We start from the raw sequence: 19,106 nt of genomic DNA, 5'->3' as shown, positions 1-19,106 counted from the left end.
ATGCCCTATTACTTGGGTTCCCCTGCCAGGATACCGCACGGCACGGTGCCCCTATGGAGCTGCTCCTGTGCCCTGCCTCCAGAGGCCTCCCCTTTCAGACACGCTGAAGTTTCTGCCACTCTCAAGTCTTGGTCCGAATTCCAACTGCCCTCCCGTGCCTGCCTTTGCTGTGCCACCACTGTGCACTCTTGGGAGTGTCACCTGGACCGCCTGGGCCCCTGCAGGCTGGCTTATGACCTGACTCTGGGCTCAGCAGGCTGCTGTCAGAGCAGAACCCCTGTCCCGGGGCACCCCAGGAGTGCACCATGCCCTGTCAAATCTGCCAGACCAGAGAGGTTCCCTGGACCCTCTAGAGGCCTCATTCTGGGAAAACTGGGGTGCTCAGCTACCAGCCACGGATCTGGCAAGGCCCCTACACTGCTCTGACCTCGAGCACTGTTGAAATAGACTTTTTATTGCATTTCTGCCATTTTACAAAAATATGACAAAATAAATTAAAAACAAATAAATAACCGCCCATCCTGTGTACTTTTCTGTACTGTGGGGGATCCGCTCGAGGCCCCCATCCTGGTCGAGGGAACGGCAGGGGCGCGGCGGGGCTAGTGGCGGGCTGTGGGCCAGCAGGCGGGCTGCGCAGGGCGCGCGGGGGCGTCCGCGGGGACGCGGGGCGGGTTGTCGCCGCAGCCCCAGGGCGCGTCCCAGCGCCAGCAGCCGGCAGGAGGCGAGGCGAGCCCTGCAGAGGGAGAGCGCGGTTCGCGGGGCCCCACGGCGCCCACTTCCCTCGCGACGCGCGCCCCAGTTAAGGCCTGTGACCTGCGTCCTCCGGCCGCGGCTCCGGCTCGGCGGCCGCGGGCTCGTCCCCGGCGCTCCTGTGAGCGCGCGCACCGCCCCCGGGGGCCCCGTTGGCTGCGGGCTCGCGCGCCGCGAAGGCGAACAGCTTCCCGGGCCGCGGTGGGGACGGGCCGCGCTCGGGCGCCTTGAGGAAGCGCAGGCTGAGGAAGGCGGGCAGGCGCGTGTCGGCGGGCGAGCGCGGCGGGGGCGCGCACCCGGTGGGCGCGGGCGGCCGGGTCTGCAACGGGATGATCTGCTTCAGCCGCAGCACAGGGCCGGGAGGCAGCAGCGCCCCGGGCCGTCGGGGCCGCTCGTTGCCCTTGGCCTTGGCCGCGCCGCGCTCCGCCGCCGGGTCGGGGCCCGGGGCCTCCGCGCGCGCCTCCTCGCGGCCTCCCGTGTCGCGCTCCCGCCGCGCCTGCTGCTCCGCGTGCCGCTGCCGCTCCTCCTCCTCGCGCCGTCGCCGCTGCTGCTGCTGAAACCGCTGCTGCGCTTGCCGCTCGTGCCGCTGCAGGGGGGAGGGGCGGAGGGGGAGACATGCTGGCTGAGCACCGACTGCGACCAGACCTACCCCGGCCCCGAACTCCTGATCTGACCCTTTCAGGTGCCTGACGAACTGAGAGAAGACAAGGAAACTCTAGGTCCGCTGCTCAGAAAACAGGGGTGGGGCTTTCTCCCCTTTTCCCTTTCTGTGTGTTTTTGAGAAGGGTTTTGCTGTGTAGCCCGAATTCAGAATCTTCCAGCCTCACCCTCCCCAGTGCTCGGGCATGAGCCACCACTCAGGGCCCAAGTTACTTAAAGTTCAGTTTGGAACTGATGAAGACCAGCAGTAGAGCCACAGCCCAGAATTCCACCTGAAGGAGTGGGGGCGTGAATCAGGTAGGTAACAGCCTAAAATCCTGCCTCCTAATTGGACACTTTCCCTAGAAGGTGTAGCTCCTTGGTCCTTCATGAGGTTCGCAGGTGTTTGGAAGAGGCGGACTGGCAAGCTGAAGAACGGACAGTCTTGAGGGTTTGTGCCATCAAGAATCTAGATAACACCCACCGCGGTGAGCTCAGGCTACACTCATCCCTTAGTATCCACAGGAGTTGGGTCTGGGACCCCACAAGTCCCTTCTACAGTGACATCCTGCTATCCATACCCTCACACTCTCCTGGGGGCAGGAGGGATGGCTCAATGGTTAGGAGCACTGACTGCTCTTGCAGAGGAGCCTGGTTTCTTCGCCAGCACCCACTTGGCAGCTCACAGCCATCTCTAACTTCTGTTCCAGGGGATCCGACACCCTCTACTAGTCTCCAAGGGCACTGCACAAACATGGTACGCAGGCAAAAGACTCGTAACATACAGTAAAATTAAATGACGTCTTGGGATTAGTCGCTGGGAATGCCATGTGACAGCTGCTCCAAGGAGGCCCCTGCTCCGAATCTGTGGTCCCAGCTAACTGAAAGGCTGGGAATAGAGGACTGCTCACGGTAGCAGTCCCACGCCTGAACTGCACAATAAGACCCACTAACACCATACATAAAGAATTTTTTTACAAAGAAAAAAGAGGGGGCTGGAGAGATGGCTCAGTGGTTAGAGCACTGACTGCTCTTCCAGAGGTCCTGAGTTCAATTCCCAGCAACCACATGGTGACTCACAACCATCTGTAGTGAGATCTGATACCCTCTTCTGGAGTGTCTGAAGAGAGCTACGGTGTACTCATATATAATAAATAAAAATAATATTTTTAAAAAGCAAAACAAAACAAAATATAAGTGTGGTGATAAATGCCTGTGCTCAGAAGGCTGAGGCTGCTTCCAAATTCAAAGCAGAGATGAGCTGTGTGGGACCATGGCTTCCTCTCCACACACAGAAGGAAAGTGCAGTGGACCTGTATGTGTTCAATACAGATGCAAATTTGGCTGTTTGCTGTTGTTATTATTTGGTTTTCTTTTTTGAAAGCCCAGCATGAATTCTAGGCTGGCCTTTAAACCACTCCCCCCTCCCATGTAACCGAGGATGGGCTTGAACTACAGATCCTCCTACCCCCATGTCAAGGTGCAGGAACGACAGCTTCGCACCACACACCCTACACATGCTCTTTCCATCGGAGTTGGTAGAATCCTTAAGTGCAGAGTCTGGGGTTGGGGATGCCCGATCTGCAGCCCGAGGGCTTTCGCTTTGACTTTATTTCCTCCTGAAACCACGCCAACCTCACCCCAGCCTCCTACCTTGAAGGCTTCCCGTCGCTGGTACTCCAGTTTGGCCATTTCCTCAGCCACCCAGCCAGGGATGTCAGGGATGGCTGCATGGATGAGGTACTTGACTAGAAGAGCCAAGTGCTGTGGGGGACAGACAGCGGGGGCTGCAGGCTCAGGGATGCCTAGCCTCCCCACCCCACTCCCAGAGCCCCCACCTCGGGGTCCCCAGCCCCACCTCTAGCACCACCACAGACACAATGGCCGCCTCTGGGCTCAGCCAGGGGAACAGGCGCTGCAGCTGGCCACACTGGCCAATGAGGTAGCAGTTCACCACGATGGCCAGCACGCCCATTGCCTCCATGACCTTCTGCAGGGGAGGAATGAGGGTCAGCACAGGCCCGCCAGGGACCGCCATCCCCTCTTGGCCTCCCCGACTGGCCCACCTGCCACTGGCCGATGCTCTCCACGCGCTGACCGAAGGGCCGCTGGAGGCCAGTGCAGAGCTTGAAGGCATCGCTTCGGATCTCAATCAGATTGTTGACTAGGGCACACAGGGCGGCCAGTGGGAAGGCAGAGGAGAAGAGCACTACATAGCCAAACTGCACGAACATCTCCTGGTAGTCCTGGAACGTGTCCTGAGGGCGAACGAGGGCTCCGTCAGGCTTGGCACTGCCCCACCCCGACTCATCCCACTAGACCCAGACTCTCTCCCCATCTTCAGACTAGTCTCCAGATGGGCTCTTGCTCTCACCAGTGGTCCCATGGTCACCCCAACCATCCCATCTGCAGGCTGAGAACCTGCTTCCACCTTTGAGTTCACTCCCAATTGTATGTTTTGTGGTTTGCATGGGCACATTGTATGAGCAGGATGTGCATGAATTTGTGTCAAAGCCAGGGGTCAACTCTGGATGTCTTTCCTCAGGCACTGTCCACCTTGTCCTTTTGACTGGCGTTCAGAGCACAGGTGTAGACATCAGAATAAACGTTTGGTAGTCTGTCCTCTACTATAGGGGTCCCAAGGGTTGATCTGAGGTCGTCAGACTTGGCTCCATGAGCCAACTCAACCCATCTCACTGGCCTTTTTTCTCCTTACTTAAATCGGATTTTATTTGTACTTATGTGAATTCCTGTGTGTTTGCATGTGTACAGGAGTGTCCAGAGCCTAGAAGGGGTGTTAGACCCCTTGGAGCTTGAGTTACAGGCTTTTGTGTGCAACTGATGTGGGTGTAGGGATCTGACATCCAATTTTCCCATCCCAAGCTCTCTTAGCTGCTGAGCCAGAACTCCAGTACTATTGTCTTATTTTTGTTTTTTTGAGACAGGGTCTCTCTGTGTAGCCCTGGCTGTCTTGGAAACTCTGTAGAACCAGGCTAGCTTCGAACTGATAAGAGATTCCCTACCTTTGCCTCCTGAGTGCTGGGATTAAAGGTGTTCAGTACAACCGCCCAGTCTCCTATTATTTTTTTAAGGCAGGGTTTTTCTGTAGCCCAGGCTTGCCCAGAATATCACTGAGGATGGATGACCTTGACTTTCTGGTCTTTCTGCCTCCACTTACGAGTGCTGGGAAGACAGCCGTTCTCCACCAGGCCTAATTTATGAGGTGCTGGGAACGGAAGCCAAGAATTCCTGCATTCTAGACACTCTTCCAACTGAGCCACAAACACCACAGACACGTAGTAGGTAAACTATTGATACAACCCTATTGTATACTCTTTGGAGTTCTGTGTTGACTGGACTGGCTTCCTGCCTCCACCTAGCTCCGCCCCTCTCACCTCGTACTTCTTCATGCAGCTCTCCAGCTCTGCCTGTGTGAGCTGTGGGGAATGCTGCTCCTCTGGCGGGTCGATCCACGAGGACCTGTTATGTCTCTTCGCTCTCCGGGCCGCGTCCACAGAGCCAGTCTCCGGATCTCGGTCTCCATCTGGCCCTTGGTCGCGGCCCTCGCCACCCGCCCGACGAAGCAAGACGGTCTGGGGCTCTGGCCCAGGGCTACCTGGAGGCCCCTCGGGCTCATCGTCTTCTTCGGCCAGCGTAAACACACCAGGCTCCAGACCCTTCTCCACCATAGTGGGGCTCCCCTCCTCCAGGAGGCCGTTGGGGCTCGGGCCTGGCCTGCGCCGCCCTGCGCCCCGCTCAGCAAAGCTGACTTTCTTGAGGCGCAGCCCGCAATCCAGCAGGCTTCCTTCCTCGCCCTCATATTCGTCGTCCTCGTCCTCGTCGTCCTCCTCCTCCTCCTCCTCGTCCTCTTGCTTGCCACCGCGAGGCCCTTCTGGAACCTCCCCACCTTCCCCTGCTGGCCTCCGCTCTACAGCCGCCTCCTCCTCCTCCTCGGGCGCCCCGCAGCCGCCGCCCAGGCACCTGCGGCTCCCCACTCCACCCTCGTCAGCATGGGCCTCCAAGTGCCGTCGGGGGTCCGGGCGCAGGGGGTTCAGAAGGCCTAGCAGGGCCCGGGCCAGCTCCAGGATGGTGCGCAGGCCCAACTCCCCGCTGCCCAGTCTGCGGTACAGGTGCGGCTGCAGCACCTCCCGCACGTTCTGCAGCAGCTGACGGGTGATGAGCAGGGTGGCCAGCATCTGGAGATGAAAAGAGACCGCGTGGGGCAGGCGGAGCCAGACGCGGGAGGGTCACAACCCACAAACACACACACACACACACACACACACACTCCCTTCCCGGTGCTCCTGCAGCCCCTGGACAACCCGATGTGAGGCTGCTTCTCAGCCCCAATGCCACAGCCACATGACAACCTGCAGATGGGCCAGGATTCTCAGAGCTTATTTCTCCCACCCTGCCGAGGCATTGCCTAGTGCCCTGGGCACCTCGGTCGGTCTTACTCTGCCTGCACGACGACCCCTTTGCGCATGCGCCCTATGTTCGCCACAACCCACCCGCAGCACAGCCATGCTGCCCACACCGTGGGAAGTCTCGCCACCTGCCCGTACTTTGGCCCGGGCCATGAGCAGGAGACCCCGGAGGGACAGGAGGAGCAGGCGGAACCGCAGGGCCGCGAGCGGGACCAGCACCGCCCGCAACTGCCGCTCGAGGCTCTGGGTCAGGGACAGGAGTAGCAGGAGCTGTGGAGGGACCGACCGGACATATGGACGGACAAATGGGAGAGGGGAACGACAGGCAGAGAAAGGACACACGGACAGACGGACAAAAAGGAGAGAAGGATGGAGGACGGGAGGGAGGGGCTGGAGAGCCCTGGACCCCTTACATGGGTCCTTCCCCAAGGGCCAGGGTGCTGCCCCTGGGGCCGTGCATGGGCCTCACCTCTTTCAGTCGGTCCATGTCTTTGAGGTAGAATCCGATGTAGAACAGACTCAAGTACGAGTTGACAAACTGGAACTAGGAGGCAGGTAGCTGAGGTCATCCTACAGCCCTGCACTTGCTGATCCCTGAGTCCCCTCTCCTTCCCACTCTGCTAGCCCCTTTGAACATGCGTGTTCACTCACCAAGACGACTTTGATGATAAGGTGCCTCTCGTAGGTGCTCTCTAGCCGGTAATTCTCTAGGGGCCGAGGAGGTGAGTGAGGGGCCACCCTGCCCCTACAGAGGGTTATGGGGATCATCGGAATGGTGAGGGCCTCCCCTGATAGTACGTACCCATGTCATTTAGCCACACAGCTAACTTCTTGTAGCCCTCAGCACTCACACTGACCAGCAGGGCTAGCATGACCTTGGGCAAGAATCGAACCAGGCGGGGCAGACCCTTCACACTCAAAACTAGTTCCTAAAAGGGACAGCACAAAGTAGGGGGATCAGGGTGAAGCTAGACCTGGTGCTCAGTGGGCAGGGGCTAGGAGAAGAGTAGGGGTGAGGCATCACCTGCAGCTGGAAGCAACCAAGCATCAGTACAAAGACGCAGACAAGACAGGCCAGGCACAGAGGCAGGCTGACAAGCAGTTGGAAGAGCAGTCGCTTCCAGGGCGGGTAGTAGAACTCTTCAGCCCGGGTGATGGGGCTGATCCGGCGGATGCCCTGGCAGCCAGCAGAAAAGGCAGTGAGACCAGGGGCTACACCCTCTTCCTGATCATAGGAGCCCAATTTCCCTCAGCCACGCCTTTTCTCTCTCCAGAGATACTTAATGCACCCTTCTCAAACCTCAAATCTAGTTCCTCCCATCTTGTTACAAGCCTCTCTAGCCCATAAACTTCTCTGATGTTACTTTACTAGACCTAGAGACTCCTTGCCCCCAACACAGCATCCCTTCTTTATAGCCCTGTTGAAAACCAAGCCTCAGCCCCAGACTCACCCTGAACTGAGGACGTGGCTCCTCCACAGCCTCCCCAGGTGAGTCTAGTGTACCCCACTTGTAGGCTAGCTCTGCACCCCTCCGTTTCCACTCCTCCAAGAACAGTGTTGACCAGATCACATTGAAGAGAGCAAAGACCACACAGGAAACATCCCGGCTTGTCTGTAGGTAGCAGAAGAAAACCAAGTCATCGACATAGCCAGCTTATGAAGGAAGGTTTTCTAGGCCATTCCCAGTCTTGGCCCAGCACTTCACAGTACCTGATCAGCCTCGGTGAATGTATACAGAACAGAGCCAAAAACAGCAGGATAAACCATTGCTGATGTGTAGAAACCCAGCCAGGCAAAATACATGGCAATCTTTACTCCAAAATAGTCACAGATATCATCTGCCAGAAGAAAAAGGAGTCTGGGTCACTTCTAAGTGTCTCCTGGAACCCCAGCCCACTCCTCAGCCACAGAGCCACACCTAAAGGCTGGTTTTCACACACGGCCTGCACCCAGGACTTCATGAGACGATTCAGAATACGCTGCTCGTGAACTGGAAACACCTGCTGTATGATGCCTCGTGCGGCCAGCTCCGGAACTGCAGGAGGAGGAGTGAGTGATCCCTGCCCCTGCACTATGGGACCAGAGTTGGCAACAAACCTTGGCTGGAACCAAAGTCATAGTTTTTCTGCCTTCTCTTAAGCCCATCAAAGGCTGGGAATGTGGTTCAGTTGGTAGAGTGCTTTGCTTAGCATGCTCAAAGCCCTTGGTTCCATCCCCAGTATGACATAATCTGGGTGTGGTAACCCATATATTCTGGAGATGAATTTGAGAAGGGCAGGGCTGGTTGGGAGTCTTATTATGTAGCTGGTCTTGAACTAACAAATTGGGGCTGGGAGATCACAGACATGTCCCCACCGTACCTACCAAGTGTATTTTAGAGTTTAACAGCCCCCTCCCTTTCTGGGTCTAAATGTCGAAGGAATGACACAGGCTGGTGCAGAAAGAGAACTTGTAGACAGACCAGGTTTCCCTGGAGGCCTCACCACCCGTGGGTGCTGTCCAAGGTCCTGCCCACACCTTCTCAGGGATCTATGCAAAAGCCTGGTCTGGACCACCTCATCCATGCTTGCACTAGGTGCCAGAAAGAGGCTACACTCTCTAGGTTCATGAGTGCTCAAATTTTTCCTAGCCTCTGATTGGTTACCCACTAGCTCCGCCCCTTTGCACCCATCTTCTAATAGACACGCCCATCTCTCTGTTAGTGATTGGATGGCGGGCTCGCCCTGCTCACTGATTGGCTGGTCCTCCAAGAAGCGCACATTGTGCAGAGCCTCCCCCTGCTTGGCTCGTAGGTTCTGCAACCAGAAGCGAATGATGCTCTGCCGCTCCTGTGGGGAGACGGGTGTGAGCTAGGTACGAGGGCTGTAGGCGCAGAGACATGGGCGCACGGCGGTCACCTGCGATGTGAAGAAACGTAGCTCGCTCTCCACATTCTCATAGATGAAGTCCTCTTCACAGGAGAAGCTGCGGGTGCCCCCTCCAAACTCGGCCTTCACAGCCTTACGCAGACCCAACTCGTCGGCCCCACGGAGCAGGCTGCGGGCAGGACAGGGCATAGTGGGCTCATCATGGGACCCCTGTCTCACCATTCCCAAGCTTAAGGACTATGCGAGAGCCACATCTTAGGACAAACAAACAGCACAGTTGACCTTCAGAGGGGTAAGGAGCCGGGTGACAGGGCCAGAGGGACGCAGAGGCAGGTACTCGCCTCTCGTATGTGGCAGTGACAAAGAAGGCATAGGCACGCGTGTGGCGGTGGTGGCGAACTTGCACGATCAGCTCGGGAATGCCCACCCGGATGTGATTCAGCAGCCACAGCAGCGTGTGGTCATCAGTGGTGTCTGCCGAGGGGCACAGGGGCCAATGGTCTTGCCTCGAGAGGTGCCCACAAGGGCCACCACATTTCCACCGAGGCGGTAAAGGCTGCATCCGGCCCCATGTCAGGCAGGTGTGGATACCTGGGAAGGTCATGAGCACGTCGCAGTCCTCGGTGGGCACCGTCTTCATCCATGCCTTGTGGGACACCAGGTAGCGGCCAGCCTGCAGGAGCCTCTTCCCAAACAGTTTATCTATGGGGCAGCGCTTGGCTGAGATCAGGCCCCTTCAGGGACTGACTCGGCCCTCATTAGAACTCTCGAGGGCTGGGCACCCACAGCCTCGGCTTGCTCTCCTCTCTCTTGCACCAGCCAGGCCCTTCCCCCTAAGTCCTGCCTTAAGAATCTTACTCATGGTTGAGGCCCAACTCCGCCTCCCAAACCACAGTCGATGGGGTGCCCACAAGCAGCTTTGAGCGCTTCTTGGTATGACAGAGCAGTCCTTAAAGCAGCCGCAGAGTGCAGTCCTTCCTCCCATTTCACAGGTCACCAAACTGAGGCCCAGAGACATCCATGAGCTCAAGGTCACCCAGCCAACATGGGATTTGAACCCAGGATCCCATCGCCCTGTTTCCCTGTGCTGGGAGTCTCCAGGTGGCGGCTGGGGCCGTCAGAGGGGCGTGTCCACGTTCCTGCACCGGGGACCCCCAGTGCACACGCACTGACCCAACCCCGCGCGCTGCGCCGCAGCCGCAGCACCAAGAGGAGCAGCCTCTGGGCCACACGCTAGGATGTGTGACCCCGATCGGCGTCCCCTGCAGCCCCCGGGCGCACCCCGTGCACCTGTCCCGGCGCCACCCGCAGCAAACATACCCAGGACTCCAGACGCAGGCGCCGCAGGCTCGCCCTCGGGCGGGGGCCTCTTGCCCCGCTCCCCCTCCAGGGTCGCGTCCCCGGCGCCCGAAGCCGCCTCGGCCATGGCGAGGACAAGGCAGGTTAGGGGCTGAGGGACGCCCGGGCGCCGGGGGGCCGCGGGCTCATGGGGACCGGAGTGGAACCACCGAGCGCGCCGGAGGAGGAGACAAAGGCCTCTCTCGCCCGCCCGCGCAGCCCGCGGTCCCTGCGCTCCACTTGCTTGTCGTCCCCGCCCGAGCCAAACCTCGATTCTTCTTCCAAGCCTCGGTGCGTCATTCTCAGTCACTCAGTCCCACCCGCCCGCCTCATCTCTGCTTCCTGTCCCCGCCCGTGTTTTTTTTTTTTTTTTTTTTTTTTTTTCTGTGCTTCCTTATCGCCCGCCCATTTGGCGTGCTTGTTCGGGCCGCACTGAGGAGCTTCCTCCACCCTCAGCCCTTCAGCCTCTGTTTACCCATCTACAAAATACTGAGGTCACAAGGGATGGAATCTGAGCTGGGTGCGAGAGGGAGGACCTGACTGGGTGACATTCCCGTGAACAATACCTCAAGTACCCGAAGTGCAAGTAATTATAGCAGGTCCTGCCTGTCCCCGGGTCCTTTGCACATACAGTTCAGGTAAACATCTTTCTGTCTGCCCTCTGCTCCCACACAACTCTTATTACCTTTACAAAACAGCCTCTATAAGGGGACAAGGATGCAGGTGCCAAATTTATCAAATAAGCAATCAAGAGCTGCTCAGTGCATATAAAAGCACTGCTGTGAGTTGTTCACCGATGCTGTAAAGCATCACCTCACACTCACAGATAAACGGAAAAAAATAGTCAGGCTAGAAGGGCTGGTGTGACTCAGTCGGTAGATTGCTGGTCCGGCACAGAGCTGCAAGCCTGCAGAAAGATCGGGGTTTCAGGGGCCACATAGCAAGTTCATGGTCACCCTTGGCTTCCAAGACACCGTGTCAAGAAAGGGTGAGCAGAGCTGAAAAGCCCCCCGATCAGGAGCACTTGCGGCTCTTCTCGAGGACCAGGATTGGGCTCCTGCGCCTACATTTGCCTGTCTCTCCAGCACCGGGAGATGCTGAATACACCTGACACTAAAGCCCACACAGCGTTAATAAAAATAAAAAATAGACCTTAAAAAAAAAGCCCACTGAATTAAGTGCATTTCAGTCCAACTGTTTCATATGTTCTACTACACGGAACACAGTCATAAAGAAATGTTGTTTGTCTGAAACTTGCATATTCTGGGTGATTTTGGGAAGGGAGGCTGTCAAAAGTCCAGCTTGTTGGGAAATGCTCTACCAGGAAGCTAAGACTCCAGCTCTAGGCCGCCTCTGGCTTTTAAAGAATATTTGTTTGCTTGTTGGGGCAGAAGTACTTTGGCGAGTGTGTGGAAGTCAGAGGACTACACCTGTGAAAACGGATTCCTTCCACCGCCTGGGTCCAGGGGATTGAACTCAGGTCGTTAGACTTAGAGGCAAGCATCACGACCCACAGCCCTATTTCCCAAGTTCTCCCACTTCGGAGTGGCCCACTCTGAAGTCCTGTGAGCACAAGCTGGACAGGAGCCCAGTTTGCTTCTCCGTACCCAGTAGATAATGGGCAGTTGCGGACAACGTGTTACGGTGGAGCCACGGGAGATGGACAACGTCACTGTCCCTGTTTCACAGACTAAAAGTAGGGCAGATAGGGACCTGAGGGCTTTGCGACTACTCTGTGCCCGGCAGCTTGAACTAACGAGCGCCCGCCCGCACAGGTCCAGAACCAGAGAATTGGCAGTGCGAGGGCGCTCGCGAAGCCCCGCCCACCCCGAACCTGGAATTCGAGTTTGCTCCTTCACCCCGCAATTCTGCGCTGCCCTGGGTTAACCCGAAGATAACTCCAGGGTGCCTATCCCGGAGCACACACTTCGGACCCGCGGCCAACCGAGACCCGGGACAGGGCGGGGAAGCCAGGGTTGTAACTAGAGCTAGGCTGGAACCGCCTGGAGGGTTTACTGGCCTGGGGATGGCGCCTGGCTAAAAATGCTTGCTCAGGAGCTGCAGCTAGCAAAGGTGGGGAAGCGGGAAGGTCAGTGGAGAGACCCAAGAAGGACCAGAAAGAAACTTCCAAGAAGTTTGGACCAGATTTTCCTGTCCAAGGGCGTGGCTTCCCCCGGAACTCATCCCCTGCAGTCACTAAGATGCTTTGAGTTTCCGGTCTCTAACAGGGTGCAGAATACTACCCCCACCACCACCATCCCCCGCGCCGCCCCCGTGGAGGTCAAAGGACAACTTGCACAAGTCTAGTCTCCTTCACTAAGCGGATCCCGATGACAGAACTCAGATTGTCAAGTTTGGAGACAAGCGTCTTCTGCGCTGCCTTTCATGGGTATGAAATCGGAGCGCACACATAGCTTCTTAGCTTCTAGAAAATTACGGAATGGGCACAAGGAAAAGACGAGGCTCCAACCTCTGTTGCGATATATCCTGCATCCCCCCCCCCCCCCCACACACACACACACTATTGTGTCAGATAACTGCTGCTCTAGGAACTAAATACTTTGCTTTGTGTTTCTGCAGGACACCCTGGCGCTGCACACATACTTCATTTCCCTTGGATCAGCCAATAGGAACCAATGTCTATGGATAGAGGGCGGAACCTTCTCTAAGCGATCCAATGGTAGTTAAGAGTAGTACCGTCAGTCACACCGCAAAGGGGCAGGACCTTCTCCAGAACTTGAAGCGGTGCAGGAGTTTCGGCCAAGGTGCTAGCAAATTGGAGATCCATGTGGCGTGGGCTAAGCGCCCTGGCGACCCGGACGTCGTGGGCGCCCCTCAGGTGGGTGGTGCGGACCCGCTGTCACGGCGCGAGGCGTTGCTTTAGCCCCAGGTTCGCCCTTGAAGTCCCAGACCCTGTTCCTCCTCCCAGAGCTGCCGGGTCCTTCCATCCCCATCGCCTGGCCGCAGCTCGCACAACTTGGAAATTTACGGGCAATCATCCCTCCGTCCTTGTTCACCCCGAGGCTTGGCGTTCTGGATGCGCTTACTCGTTTCCTCTCCGATCTCCAGGCTGTATGCACGCTGCAGCACCGGTGCAAAGTCCTTGGTCCCCGGGAGCACCATCTTCGCGCTCAGCTCCGGCCAGGGACGCTGCGCCATCGCAGTGATCCGCACCAGCGGCCCAGCCAGTGAGCTCGCGCTCCGTAGCCTTACGGCTCTCCGGGAGCCGCCCCCGGCCCGTAGCGCCCGCCTGCGCCTTCTCCGACACCCGTGCTCCGGGGAGCCACTGGACCGCTCACTCGTCCTTTGGTTCCCAGGTGAGGGGCCGGTTCCAGGAGCCCACGCCGTCCGTGTCCGGGTCTCAGTTCCCTCCGGGAGCAAGCCCGGGTCGTGCCTATCGTCTGACTCTGCTTTTTGCCATACAAGGCCCCCAGAGTTTCACGGGTGAGGATTGCATGGAGTTGCACGTACACGGAGGTCCTGCAGTGGTCAGCGGCGTCCTGCAAGCATTGGGTGAGGCTCTGTTGAGTGACACTGTCCTTGGGGGAGGTGAAAAGGTTTGGGGTATAGACTGCAAAACACACTGTCATTTGGAAGAAGAGATGTATCATATTAACCCAGGTCTTCTAGATGACTCAGCCAGTAAAGGCGGTTGTTGCCAAATATGAACCTGAGTGGTGAATGGTTAGAGTTGGTTCCTGCAGGCTGTCTTATGACTTCCTGGTGTGCCACACACGCACATGCACAGACTGCATCATGGGGAGGACTTTGAGGACAGCTCAGGCTCAGGTGCATATTTGGTGGTGGTTGTTTGGAGGAAGGGCTAAGTCCTATTCAGGTAGTTGATGAGTAGCTGGTACTATGTACCAGCATGCAGCCAGGCTGTCCGTGGTTCTCGGGTGGTGGGGACAGGGAGGGTCTTGCCTTTCCAGGAAGAAATGTGTGACCTTTACTTAATGTATGTTCATCCAACATGTTTGCCACAGGAAGCCCCTGATGGCCAGCACTCTGTCAGTCTGGGGCATGTGTGTGTAATTGGCATTGATGGGGAGGGGCAGCTGCAGGTGACCTCAATAGCTTGCTGGCCTGGGCCCTAAGACAGATATATTAGTGTCCCCCAGATGGGGTGCCCAAGTCACACCCAGGAATTGACCCATTGGGATCCGGCCTTGGCCAGGAGAACCAGTAAGCAGCAGGGGACCCTAAAACAGAGTGTCACCTGAAAACCCACCTGGGGTTTGTTGTTATGCTGGCTGTCACCTGCCATTGGATGGGGAATCAAGGTGCTTTGTGATGCTTTCCTGTAGGCAGTGTGCCGGGACTGCGGCCAGCCGAGGCTGGGGAGTTCACCAGGAGGGCATTTGCTCATGGCAAGCTGAGTCTGACTGAAGTGGAGGGACTGGCAGATCTGATCCACGCTGAAACCGAGGCCCAGCGTCGACAGGCCCTGAGGCAGCTGGATGGGGAGCTGAGCCAGCTGTGCCAGGGCTGGGCAAAGACCCTCACCAAGGCAAGCTGCCTGCTCACCCAGCATGTGTTCTTTTTTCTTTAAGATTTACATTATTGATTTTGTTGATGAGTGTTCTGTTGCATATATGTCTGCAGGCCACAAGAGGGCATCAGATCCCATTACAGATGGTTGTGAGCCACCATGTGGTTGCTGGGATATGAACTCAGGACCTCTGGAAGAGCAGTCAGTGCTCCTAACCACTGAGCCATCTCTCTAGCCCCATCCATACACTGTTTAGAGAAAGCGCTCAGCCTTTGAAAGGGCAATCTGGTCCTACAGGTCAAGCTAGGGCTAGAACTTAGAGAGCACCTATGACCTCTGCCCCCCTCCAGGCTCTGGCCTATGTGGAGGCCTACATTGACTTCGGAGAGGATGATAATTTGGAAGAGGGTGTGTTGGAGCAAGGTATGTATTATGTCTTTGGGGGAGGTGGGGCTGGCATCTCAGCCCACCTGAGACCTTACTGATCCCCCCATCCCCTCCTACCTTCTCCTCACAGCCGACAGAGATGTGCGGGCCCTGGAGGTGGCTCTGCGTTCCCACCTGCAAGATGCCAGACGTGGGCAGAGGCTCCGCTCCGGGGCACATGTTGTGGTCACTGGACCGCCCAATGCGGGCAAGAGCAGTCTGGTGAATTTGCTCAGTATGTGGGATTCAGGAAAGGACGGGATGGGCTTCTGGGCAGGGGTGCAACATTCTGGGGGTGCTGGACATCTCCGACCCGGCCTCCTCTAGCTGCAGCTTCCTGGCCACTGATGGGCCCACTGGCAGCGCAGACAGCGCCTCCTGAACGTGGGGGTTTTTAACCTCTACTCTGTGGTTCTTCATCATACGTTCAGGCCGGAAGCCAGTATCCATCGTGTCCCCAGAGCCTGGGACCACCCGAGACGTGCTGGAGACTCCTGTAGACCTGGCTGGGTTCCCTGTTTTGCTGAGTGACACCGCGGGGCTTCGGGAAGGCGTGGGTGCTGTTGAGCAGGAGGGCGTGCGCAGGGCCCGCCAGAGGTAGGTGGAAGTGGACTTTTCTCCCCGTGACTCAATTTCATTATAACCGAATAAGAAGGATTTGAGGCCCCTCAAAGTTGGGGGCAGGGAGGCTTCGTAATTTGATTGAGATGCAAGCTTGGCCTGTGTCCCTTACTCCCCTTCCCAAGTCTTGTTTTATCATTCCTCAGGCTACCTCACGACACTCACAACCAGACCTTCTGTCTCCTTCTACATCCAACAGTTCTGCCAAGCCCTCACTGAAGCAATGCCCCACCCTCCCCTTTTTTAAAAGATTTATTATATAAAAGTTAATGTAGCTGTTTTCAGAAGAGGGCATCAGTTCTCATTACCGATGGTTGTGAGCCACCATGTGGTTGCTGAGATTTAAACTCAGGACCTCGAACAGTCAGTACTCTTAACCACTGAGCCATCTCTCCAGCCCAGCCCCGCCTCTTTAGTAGGCTCTACCCCACCTTATCCTGCCTAAGTCCCACCCATGCTCCCTAACAGACCTTGTCAGACAATGGCACCTGTTCTTGCCTGGCTTTTGCTCTGGGCCATGCCCTACAGTGGCTGTTCCTTCCTCAGCTGAGTTGCTGCTCGGAAGATCCGCCATGGTTATGCCCTGCTTCATGATTCCTTCCTCCCCAGGCTGGAGCAGGCTGACATCATCCTGGGGGTACTGGATGCCTCCGACCTGGCCTCCTCTTCCAGCTGCAGCTTCCTGGACACTGTGGTGGCCCCAGTGGTTGCGCAAAGCCAAGACAGTGGCAGGCAGCGCCTCCTGCTGCTGCTCAACAAATCTGACCTACTGTCTGCTAATGCCCCAGCCTGCGACACTACCCTTCCTCCTCACCTGCTTCTGTCCTGCCACACTGGAGCCGGAATGGACAGCCTCTTGCAGGCCCTGAAGACCGAGCTGGCAGCGGTGTGAGTCCCCCTCAGCCACCTTCAGCTTCACCAACCCAAGTTAAGGTGTAAACAGAGCTGCTGGCTTTGGGCTCAGGCCTGTCTCTCAGCCTCAGTTTCTCTCTGCAAAAAGGTTTCTGTGTGTTTTCAAAAAGGTGCTGCACAGGCTGAGTGAGACAACCAGGTCTTGTCTTTGGCAGGTGTGGGGACCCATCCACAGGACCACCGCTCTTGACCCGGGCTAGGCACCAGTACCACCTCCAGGGCTGCTTGGATGCTCTGGGCCACTACCAGCTGACCACAGACCTGGCTCTGGCGGCCGAGGCCCTGCGCCAGGCTCGGAGACAACTAAGCCACCTCACAGGTGGAGGGGGAACCGAGGAGATCCTGGATCTCATCTTCCAGGACTTCTGTGTGGGCAAGTGAGGTTCAGAACCTCAGAGTTCCCACAGGTCATAATCCAAGATGGCAGACCTAGCAGAGGGCAGGAAAGAGACAGATCAGAGATCCGAGGATGGCTACTTCCTCACCCCCAATACTGGGATTAAGGCCAGGTGTCTGTGATACAATGCTGGAGGCGAAACCTGTGAATGTTATGTGCTGAACCACACCCTCTGCCTCTCACTGGGGAATCTGGGCAGAGGATCCACCCTGAAGCCACGCCCCTGCCCCTTACTGGCTGGTTCTAGTCAGGGGCTCCATCCCTCGAGCCACGCCCCAGCTCCATTGTTTTGTTTGTTTTTTTTTTTAATTACCAAAGGAGAATGAAGAGTTTGGGTAACCAAGAAATGATCCAGAAATGTGTGTTCACAAGGATCAGTCAGCCTTACGTTCTGGAACTTTACCGACGTGTTTTTATTTATGTCATAGTCTACCAATTAAATACATTTATTTATTTTTCCTTCTGTAGTAGCATGGAGTGCCTGGAATAAGTTTTGCTGTGACAGTTTTATCCAAGTATCTCCTGTGCTGAGATCGCGCCCTCCCCCATAGCTCGCTTGCTTGGATCCCAACTCCCACTAATCCCTTCCTTTTCTTAAATCCTGTCTGAGGTTTTTCTGACCAGTAGCTACACAGTTGAAGAAAATGTCCTTCTGTGTCCTCCCCTGTCCCCCAAGGCTTTCACTGCCTGTTAATATTCTGACCCACAGGGCCATGCCACCCCCCACCTAGACAGGGTATGAGGGACCACAGCTGTGGCTCAACAGCGCCAGGATCCCGTCACACTCCGATGTCACCCAATCTTCCGCTCTTACACCCCACACAGCATTCCCACTGTGCTCCCTGCGACTGGGATAGGATTGTCCCAATTACTGCTGAACACCCAACAGTTTCTTATACACACACAGATGCATGCACACGCGCACACACACAGCTTTAAACAGTTATGAATTCCTGAAGTCACCACCACTCAATGAAAACATGACTAATGTGCTGGTGTCGGGCCTGTGCCACCCTTGCGGAGTCTGCAGGTGTAAGTGTGGTGAGGGAGGGTGTGTGAGAGCAGAGGCCAGACAATCTCCATGGGTGCTGGGAACCAACCTCAACTCCTCTCGCAGCTATGCTTGTATCTACAGTGCCATCTTGCTGACCCCTTATCAGATATTGTTATTTTATCTGTCTTTTAGTTTTTATGCTAGGTTCCTACTCTGTAGATGGCACTGGCCTCAAGCTTACGAGGATTCACACCCCTCTCTGCTTAGTGACCTCTCCTAATTGCCTCTGGCTTTGGGTTTCAGTAGTCACAGTTGCACCCCACACTGAACCTTGTGGAAAGCCTTCTGTCGCAGGCAACATTGTAGGATGCTGGGGTCTCTTGGGTCTTGTCCTCCTGAGGGTAAGTGATGGTTCCATGTGGCTTGGCTGTGAGGAGGCCTGGTGTTGCCTGGGACTTGACTGGAAAATGCTGCTGCCCCTGGTGCAGCCGTGACCCGCCAGCAGAGGGCGACCGTTCCTAACATAACTCTGCTGTCCCCAGGCCCCGTGAGCCCGAATTGATGAGGTGTTTGTACGCCTGTCACCCCAAGCGCCTGTTCCAAATCAGGCTGGGTTATAAAGCGAGATCCTGTCTTGATGAAAAGGGGAAGGGTCCCGAGCTCCCAAGAGGAGCCGTGGCGCCGCGGGTTGGGCGGGGCTGCACCTCTGGGCAGTTCGCCCGCTGCAGGCCTGCCTCGGGGCTGGCACACAGCTGCACGGAGGCCTTGGCCTCGGTCCCTTTTTTCCAAGAAGGGTGAGGAGTTTGTGGGAAGCGACAGGGGGCTATTTATAGAGAACGCAGGAAATCCCCAAAGAGTCAGGGCCTCACCCAGCGGAGGTGGCGGGGACCGGGCACTGGGCCCCCTTCCGCCCGGGGCCCTGCCTGGGGCCTGGGAGCTGGGGATGAGACTAGGGACCCAAGGGACCAAGGGCTACACCCAGGGAATCCAGGAAAGCTGCCTGGAGGAGGGGTCTGGGCAGACAAAACTGAGCCAAGCCCCTACCCCGTGGTGTGGGTGTGGGTCTGTCACATATGTGGGTACGGAGATCCTAGTGGACATACGAGTCAGAGGAGGACTCAGGTCAGATCTCAGCTGTGCCCAGCGTTCAGCATACTCGTGTCACTGCCCACAGTGTGGGGTTATAGGTTCCTTCTGTCTGAGCAGCAAGTGCTCTCACCATGGAGCTAGGCAGGAAAAGCA

At 56.8% G+C, this 19,106-nt stretch overlaps 2 protein-coding genes across 6 annotated transcripts; one reads left to right on the top strand and one right to left on the bottom strand.

Moving 5' to 3' along the window:
- Positions 1-433: 433 nt before the first annotated feature.
- ANO8 (anoctamin 8) lies at positions 434-10,260 on the bottom strand. Of its 5 annotated transcripts, XM_080928833.1 has the most exons (18): positions 10,005-10,260; positions 9,276-9,386; positions 9,026-9,158; positions 8,715-8,853; positions 8,549-8,645; positions 7,736-7,852; positions 7,528-7,655; positions 7,268-7,429; positions 6,841-6,993; positions 6,619-6,745; positions 6,468-6,523; positions 6,286-6,360; positions 5,955-6,086; positions 4,785-5,585; positions 3,456-3,647; positions 3,248-3,379; positions 3,043-3,153; positions 434-1,336 (listed from the first exon to the last, which is right to left on the bottom strand). In XM_080928833.1, the coding sequence occupies exons 1-18, from the start codon at positions 10,108-10,110 to the stop codon at positions 800-802; spliced, it is 3,309 nt and encodes a 1,102-aa protein (XP_080784959.1). In that variant the 5' UTR covers positions 10,111-10,260; the 3' UTR covers positions 434-799. The 5 variants fall into 5 exon arrangements, with proteins under 5 accessions (XP_080784959.1, XP_080784961.1, XP_080784962.1 ...); XM_080928835.1 differs by lacking the exon at positions 5,955-6,086; XM_080928836.1 differs by lacking the exon at positions 6,841-6,993.
- A 2,030-nt stretch (positions 10,261-12,290) lies between these two features.
- Positions 12,291-17,259, top strand: GTPBP3 (GTP binding protein 3, mitochondrial). The gene is made up of 10 exons (XM_080928847.1): positions 12,291-12,411; positions 12,603-12,861; positions 13,092-13,339; positions 13,449-13,535; positions 14,330-14,532; positions 14,865-14,937; positions 15,032-15,175; positions 15,372-15,537; positions 16,171-16,449; positions 16,629-17,259. Exons 2-10 carry the CDS (start codon positions 12,809-12,811, stop codon positions 16,852-16,854), a joined length of 1,479 nt encoding a protein of 492 aa, XP_080784973.1. The 5' UTR covers positions 12,291-12,411; positions 12,603-12,808; the 3' UTR covers positions 16,855-17,259.
- Positions 17,260-19,106: the final 1,847 nt, after the last annotated feature.

Source organism: Micromys minutus (assembly GCF_963924665.1).
Source record: "Micromys minutus genome assembly, chromosome: 14".
In the NCBI taxonomy this organism is placed as follows: Eukaryota; Metazoa; Chordata; class Mammalia; order Rodentia; family Muridae; genus Micromys; species Micromys minutus.
The sequence above is the reverse complement of the archived record's forward strand: the minus strand, read 5'-3'. Positions and strand labels throughout refer to the sequence as shown.

Excerpts from the sequence above, each read along its gene's own strand:
- ANO8 (XM_080928833.1), bottom strand. The coding sequence starts at position 10,110 with ATGGCCGAGGCGGCTTCGGGCGCCGGGGACGCGACCCTGGAGGGGGAG. Across the intron at positions 8,854-9,025 it reads GTCACTGCCACATACGAGAG|CCTGCTCCGTGGGGCCGACG; the intron begins GCGAGTACCTGC and ends TCCTGCCCGCAG. Across the intron at positions 8,646-8,714 it reads TACGTTTCTTCACATCGCAG|GAGCGGCAGAGCATCATTCG; the intron begins GTGACCGCCGTG and ends GTCTCCCCACAG.
- GTPBP3 (XM_080928847.1), top strand. The coding sequence starts at position 12,809 with ATGTGGCGTGGGCTAAGCGCCCTGGCGACCCGGACGTCGTGGGCGCCC. Across the intron at positions 13,536-14,329 it reads CGGCGTCCTGCAAGCATTGG|GCAGTGTGCCGGGACTGCGG; the intron begins GTGAGGCTCTGT and ends GCTTTCCTGTAG. Across the intron at positions 16,450-16,628 it reads AAGACCGAGCTGGCAGCGGT|GTGTGGGGACCCATCCACAG; the intron begins GTGAGTCCCCCT and ends TGTCTTTGGCAG.